This window comes from Gavialis gangeticus, unplaced genomic scaffold (genome assembly GCF_001723915.1).
Source record: "Gavialis gangeticus isolate Ggan-Ray unplaced genomic scaffold, GavGan_comp1, whole genome shotgun sequence".
In the NCBI taxonomy this organism is placed as follows: domain Eukaryota; kingdom Metazoa; phylum Chordata; order Crocodylia; family Gavialidae; genus Gavialis; species Gavialis gangeticus.
In genome coordinates, this window is record NW_017728992.1 from 196137427 (window position 1) to 196145331 (window position 7905).

Consider the following 7905-nt stretch of genomic DNA (forward strand, 5'->3'; position numbering starts at 1 on the left):
TCATGGGGCAGCGGAGCAGGCCCTACAAAGAGAGGCTAAAGGGCCTGAACCTCTTCAGCCTCTACAAGAGAGGGGATCTGGTGGCCGCTTACAAACTCACCAGGAACGACCAGCAGGAACTGGGGGAGGCTCTGTTTCCCCAGGCACCACCCAGGGTTACTAGGAATAACGGCCACAAATTGTTAGAGACACAGTTCAGGCTGCACATCAGGAGACATTACTGTATGGTTAGGGCTGCCAGGCTCTGGAATGGGCTCCCAAGGACGGTGGTGCTCTCTCCTACCTTGGGGGTCTTCAAGAGGAGGCTGGACAGACATTTGGCTGGGGTGATATGACCCCAGCACCCGTTCCTGCCCGGGGCAGGGGATCAGACCTGATGGTCTGTTTAGGTCCCTTCTGACCCTAAGTACTATGATACTGATGATGTTTTGTTTCTCTGGCTATGTCTTCTTTCCCATCCTGCATGCTCTGATTCCCAGTAAAATTGAAAGGCTTTTTTAGAAAATCCTAAATTAGTAGATTTCACTGTAATCCAAACCTTCTTTTTCCCTAATTTTTTGCTTGTCTCTAGACTGAAGAATCCCGTATTCACTTGGTGCTAATCACCAGTCATGTGTCTGTTTTTAATCAAACACCGTGGGCAGCAATGCTGTTTTCAGCTCTACGCTTATGCTGTTCAGCTCAAAATGAGTTTAGGTCAACAAAGAGGCTTGGAAATGGCTAGTTCTGAACCTCATTGTTCACAAGACTTGGTCCCTACTCCCACCAGCAACATGGTAGTTCTAGCAGATCTCTTAATGGCAATGCTGAGCATTGTGTCTGCAGCAGGTCTAAAACTGCCACACATGGAGTCATTCACCAAATTGGCAGGTGACCCTGTGGAAGTGGGTATAAATTCAGAGGGTTATGTGAGAAGACAGGACTTGAGATCATGGTCTTTTAACCTTAGAGGGGATTCATTTATTTTATTACATCTACAACTCAGTTTTATTTCTCAATCATCCATTCTTGACTTTCTGATTACACCAGAAAATAAAACATTTTTCACATTTTCATAAATCAGTTGGGAGAAAAATCTTGTGCACCTGCCAGGAGTGTGTTAGTCTCAGTACAGACAAAAATAGAAATATGATCCCTCTAAGTAGGCACCTACAATCTGTATGTAAGCACTCATAGTGATAGGACTCCAGTTGGCTTTAGATGCTGGCCAATAAACTTAATAGTTCTATAGTGGCTTGAAGTACGCGCTAGCTTAATATAATAAGATCCTTTCATAAGGGCAATGGCTGTTCCTGCCCTTCAGGGCTCTTGCCTTTCCAAGAATATTCTTGCTTCTACCCTAGCTGATTCGCCTCATCCTATTGTAAATTCCTACACTTTGCACTGGGACACTTGTTAGTAATGCCACTACGCCCTGTCCTTCTAGCTTTCCTCACCCTCCAAGAACCGTCCACCAATGTTACAAATCTTTCTTGAACATTGCCTCTTGTCTAAGGACGCTGCCTCAGTGAGGCGAGGAAGAACATATTACGTGCGTTTCACGGACACTTTACGTGAAAACTGTCTAATCCCTTTAAAGAAGATTTCCCATCTAGGAATTTTAAGATAATCCATATATAATTCCTATAGAAGAAAATCGAAAAACTGCCCCCTTCCAATTTATGGTTCAAGTGCTATCCAGAATACACTTCAGTTCGTAAAGTGATTTGTATCATTTATAGATGTGTATTATTGTGTATAGTGTATGCAGCATGCTTTAAAGTCTTTTCTGTTTTATACAAATGATTCTGGGAAGAATGAATTATATAGGTTAGCCTGGTAAACTGGCAACAGAACAAGCTATCATGCAGAAGATGAAAGACGAGCCTCTTGGTCCTTAACCTTTTGGTAGGTTGGAAGCAACTGGTGCTTCTGTAATAAATGTGTAACTCGTTTCTGGAGTTGGCTTGCTTCCCCCTAGAAGTCATGCATCTTCTTTCCTGGTTTAAAAGGACGATGTTGTAACTTGAACAAGGAAAATTGAAAACGGCATCATCTTTGGTTCTGAGGGATTTTTCCCTTCCCTTCCCACCCTGCAAGAAAAAAAAAAAAAGATTTTTATACACTGGAACAGTAGTGCACTGAAACTCTTTAAACAAATACTTTACTAACATAATTAACTCTTCATCGGATTTCTACTATGTAATCCAGCACAATAGTTGGTTACTTATGTTCATGTAAATGATCACAATATTTTAGGATAATGCATGTTATTAGATGGCCAAACGTGTACTGCCCATTGATGCTTTATAAACAATGTTAAAAAAGACATTCTGGAGAACTACAAGTTCATTTCAGAAATAAATTGCAGGCTAATTTCCCTAAGTATTCAAATTATGGAGACTTATCTAAAATTTAAACTAGAGGGTTACATGCAACACTGGCCAAGTCGCATTAAACATGCAGCATTTAAATACTTTCCAAATATAGAGAAAATGACAACATAAGATGCCAGACTTAATTGTAGGAAAAATTTAAAACATACTTAAACTGGTCATGTTTGGTTTCTTTTTAAGGCGAATCTGTTGGGGCGGGGGGAGAAGAAGTTTGGATTTGAGTATTTTACTATTTTGCATATATTATTTTCCTGTCTTTTATATAATAAGGGTGTATTAGACCAGAGAAAGAGAGGGCACGTGACTTCATAGTTTACCTTGAATCTGTTCCTTTTGTTTTGGTTGAATGGGTTATCCTGTTGCTTTGTTGTGAAGATGAAGTAGGTTGATACATTTAAATAGTGGATTATAAATGAACTGGTGACTGATTTACTTAAGAAGCTTATGAAAATGAAACAAGTCTGGTATCATTAACCAGAGAAGTGGTAAAGCTACCAATGAAAAAGAAAACCACACGGTGGAAAAGTACCGTATACTGAAACTTGGAAAGGAAATGTATTGCTTAAGTCCTTTTGTATTGTCTTTGCTGACGGCCAAAATTGACATAACAATATAGCCTGCAAGAGATGATAATACTAGAAGCATATTGAACCAAGTTTGGTGGTTATTGTTTGATGGAGAGAGATTAAAGTGAACTAACCTCACATTTGGTCTTCCTTGTTGTAGAGACAAAACCATACTCTTCCCCCAGACCACATCCCACTTTGAGGCTTATTTGATTGCCATAGGAGGTCTAAGATGCAGGGTATCTTAGCCTGCTGCCCTTTTTTTTCTTTTAAGATTATTCTTTCTGTCCCTGCCTTCCTATTCTGGGTCAGGTGTGAGATCTCTCTATTAGCTTTCCAAAACTTTCCGTGACCCTCCAATAGTAAAAGTCCCCTGATCATGTAATGAAGGAAGTTTATTTCAGTCCTCTCTCCTTAGTATTTTGGCTTATCACGTTAAGCAGATATTTTGGGGTTTGGGAGCATGTCACCAGGAGCTGATAGCTGATGCTTTGGGATCTGGAGAAGATCCGACACTATTTATATTCTGCAGAAGAGCTAATAGTGTGGCTCTGAAGTCTCTTCTGCCATTGGTCAATAGTCATGTTGGTACCAGATGCCTGCATACTGCATCAGTAAATCGTTAGGCTCTTGTCTGCCATAACTGTCGGGACGCAGTTGCCCTGTGGGATTGGTGTTTGGGGCAGCTCATGTCATCTGACAAGGAAAGAAAACATCTAACACACTGCTCAGTCTTGCAGGAACAATGCAAGTGGTCTTTGAAAGAGACTCTGAACCTGCTTTTGGAGGATTGGGCCCATCTGGTCATAAACTGCTTCACAGCATGCAATGCTGTGAAGAACCCTTGCTTCTGCTTCATAGGAAAAAGGGAAATACTGTCACAGACACAGTCCCGCTAGGCTCGGCCAAGGGATTCCTTTTATGCCTTTCCACTAATATCAATGGTAGTCAAGAAAGGTTCAGGAAAACAGATTTAGACTATGCTGCCTGCTCTAGTGCGAGCTACATGGTATGGGTACATGAATCCCCCTAGATTTCCTGGGACACTACCACGGCTACATGCCTCATCAGATATGCCATCTGTTCCACTCGTGTGGAATCACTTTTCATCCATTATTCAGCTGAAAGGATCTTGCTTGACCACTTCTGGTACAGAATATTATTCTGTAATATTCTGCTACAGTCTAGAAAGCCATTTGTTTGGAACCATTATCTTCAGAAAATGTTCTGTCTATGGGAATCAGATATTTGGTCACCAAGTGCCATCCCCATCTAACTGATTATGGAATATTGCATTTAGCCTTTCCTGGTATTCTGCCTATACCTTTTAGTTTATCATCTCCTGGATGGGTTTTCAGCTTCCTGTCATCAGAAGATTCCTCTTATGGATCTGGTGTTTTCCGGCCAGTAGAAAACCTATACTACTAACTTTAATGTTGTGTTGACAGGATTAATGTGTGCTTTCAGATCTTTTGAAAGGTTGCTTTGCTCCATTTATCTCTATCAGTACCATTTTAATTGCAGTTACATCTATAGGAGAGTGCATGAGTTATTCTCTATCTTTACTCCAGATTTTATACTGAGTGAGGCATCTGAACTGCATATAATCAGATCATCTGTCTCCTATGTGTCTTCTCAAAGCTTTGTTTTTTCTCTTGGGGAAACTGTATTGGATACCCTAAGAACCAAGTAAGACCTTTGAGCTATTTAGCTAGAATAAGCCTTTAGAAAGCTATCGATTCCTAAACTCTGGAGCATCAAAGCAAAGGGAATGCAGTTTTTAGTTGGTACTTGTTAAAGATGGATGAAGTTTTACATTGTATTGTGGTGAAAGTTAGCTAGCATTGGTTCTGTACAGACCTAGAATTCACTTTACCAGGGTAAGACAATATCACACACATAGCTTTTGTTATTCTTCACCCCCCACCAAATCTGGAGTTGTGCACATTTATCTGTGTGGCTCTGCTCTTGATTTTATCGTGTAGATCTGATGTTTCTTTTGGGCAGACAGTTTTCCAATCCGTTGTTTAATTAGAATCCAGCTTACCTTCCAAAGTGTTTTGCTGTTCACTAGACTCAAACAAGCAAGAATATTTGGAGGCTATTTTAAAGAAGTAAAATGCCTGCTTAATAAAGGAGCCATGGCTTTTTAAGGGTGTTGGCTCTGTTACTGGACTGTCTGACACTTAGAGTAGTTGTGAATGTTGTGTCAAAGGCCAAGGCATTTGGGATTGTTTGGTCATTTCCATAGTTTGAAGTTCAGATGTTTGGTACCAGAAAAGCTCCAAAGTAGAAGTGGTTTTCAGAAGGTTCTTGAAATGTTGTGATGCTAGAGGGGGGAAGGGTCCTTCAGATCTTAATACAGAGAGGTAGACCTTTGCAGAACCACAGTTTCTCTGTGGTAAGTAACCATAAAATACAATGCGTTTAATAACTCAGAGTAAAAATAAGGCCACCATTAAAACCACAAACCATTTTGTTGCATAAATTTAGATATCAGTAGATAGTGGTATTAGTATTTATCATTTTTTCTTTAAGGTTATGGAATGTGTTGTAAATTATGTTTTTGTTTTATGCTTGCAGGAGTATGATGATGGATATGGCACTGCTTATGATGAGCAAAGTTATGATTCCTATGATAACAGCTATAGCACCCAAGCACAAAGGTAAGAATTATACCCTATTGTATTTATAGCTGAAGACTCCTGGTATCAGATAGCTAATTTTACTTTCAGTACAAAATCATTTCTTCTTAATGTTATTTTGTAACATTTGTACTGTTTAATAGGCTTATTAGCAGCTGCCTGTGGTTTTACGCATTTCTCTAGTGTCAGGTAAGTACAAAAGATGACAAATTGCTTTCAAAGGCGGTTGAAAAGAACAAGGAAAACAAGGAGTTGAGGTATCTGGAAAAAAATATATAACCACAAATTGTTTTCAGCAGCTTCAGGAGGCTTTCTCAAGAGTTTTTTCTTCTCTTATAATTCCCTGAAAGGAACCCATGTTTTTTAGGAAAGAGGCATTATTTGTATGAGGTGTTGAATCATCTGACATGGAGAGCTTGTTGAGCTGGCCATTCTCCAGAAGTAAGCAGCGTTGAAGTATCTTGCTCATATACTTCAGCAGTACTCTAAAACACAGACAACTTGCTTGCATTTCCTTTTGACACCACATTTTGGTTTAGTTTTCTGTAGAGTGATTTCCCCCCCCCCCCCTTAAAATCTACAGGATTATAATTTTGCTTTTCTTTCCCCATCAGAGTAAGGAAGGTATTCTCGTTTTCTCAGGATTTTGCTTTCTCTTAGCTGAGCAAACAGAGCCTTATCAGTGTTGGTGAAATTCTTGACATTGCTCAAAGTTACAGTAATATTCCACTTACAAATGAGAAAAGAAACACTCTGAAAAATAATGAACCCATATTAATTTATGGCTTGGGTTTTTTTTTTCTTTTGTGATTCAAATATGCCAAATTGCAGAGGACAGAAGTCTTAAGCAATTTGCTCTACAATTATAGGATGAGGTGCTTGGAAGGTGCATTCTTTTGAAGAAAATAAAGGGATTTTTGCTCACTTGTTGGAACTTTGGGGGAGGGGAACAATCAAGAATCAAAAGAAAAAAAGTATAGTTTTCAGTGCCTGTAGATTTAATGCAATTATTTCACACATTCCGGTGCTGCTTATTGTAGAAATTTTAATATTTTGTTAAGGTCATAGTGCTAAAAATGCCATATGCAGATAAGCTGGTTTTATGATCCCGCTCTTGTTACTGGTATTTATGGCGACTTGGATTTGAAAGTGTTATGTATCTAATTGTAGAGGCAGATATAACTGGTCTTTGTAGTAGTTTAAGGGTGTACTAATGTAAATGACAGTATTCAGCCTACCAGGAAACAAATAGGATCACTTTTACCTAAGCCCTTTTGTAGGAGTGCGGTATGACCAGAGAAATCACAAGGACCCTAATTCACTACACGGTTGAGAAAAATGCAAGTCTACCCCTGACAACTGAGGAAATATTTTGATGCCATCTTGTCAAGCGTGAGTTTAGATGTTTGTTTTCAGAGGTAAATTCTCAACATAAGCCAAACTGGTCACAATAAAATGTTGACAGTGAAGTTCAGATTACACAAACGTCAAACAAGAACAGTGAATGTTTTGAAGTTTCTGACCACTGTGAAACGTTTTAGTACTTGTAATCTCCCTGCTGCCAAGGTTTGTGAGACACCAAAAGTTGATGAAGGATCATTGTTTTGGTGTGTAAATTCACAGGACCTACAGAGAATGGGTTTGTGCAGCATGCCATTAAAGAACAACTGCAGGCAACCTGATTTTTTTTCTTAGTGTAGAGATCATACCAAATATAGTTTTCACACTTGAATTTCAGATGGTGCCAGTTGTATTTTGCTTTGCTGTTTTAGTGTTGACAGTTTAGTGCACACACTTTTAGGTTTCGCTGCCAAGTTACTGAACTAAACAAGTTGTTGGGATTTGTTCTTCCTAGGTTTCAGGCTTTCATAAACAACTAGTATAATTTTTAAAAATTTTGGTGGATGTCCAAATTAAGTGCATGCGCACGTGAAAATGGAACATACAATGTAATGTACTGATTGTTGTCCATGAAATCTTAATTATTGTGTGATCTGTGCAGAACTGTAGGGGTGTGTGAAGTGGGCAGTATTCGATTTGGGGGACAGCGATTCAATTTGCGGATTCAGATTACTGTCCCAATTCGATTTGAGCTGAATCTGAAGATTCAATTCTGATTTGGAGAATCAGCGGTTCGGAAATAGACGCAGCTTTTATATGTTTTTTTTCCTGGTACCTCGAGGTACCAGGTGTAGCTTGTGAACACTGAGATGCTGGGGTGAATGGAACATCCCACAGGAGTGCATTTGGGGGAGGGCTACTTCCACTCCACTTCCAGGTGCTGCTGAGTGCGCTTGGGACCCTCCCATGCCCCCCCCC

The 7905-nt window shown here is 39.6% G+C and overlaps 1 protein-coding gene across 1 annotated transcript in view; it reads left to right on the plus strand.

The window, feature by feature from the left end:
- KHDRBS3 (KH RNA binding domain containing, signal transduction associated 3) overlaps positions 1–7905 on the plus strand; it is a 213025-nt gene that overhangs the window by 171723 nt on the left and 33397 nt on the right. Inside the window, exon 9 of the mRNA XM_019519668.1 lies at positions 5525–5607. Within this exon, the coding sequence (XP_019375213.1) occupies positions 5525–5607 (83 nt within the window). The remainder of the gene's footprint in view (positions 1–5524; positions 5608–7905) is intronic.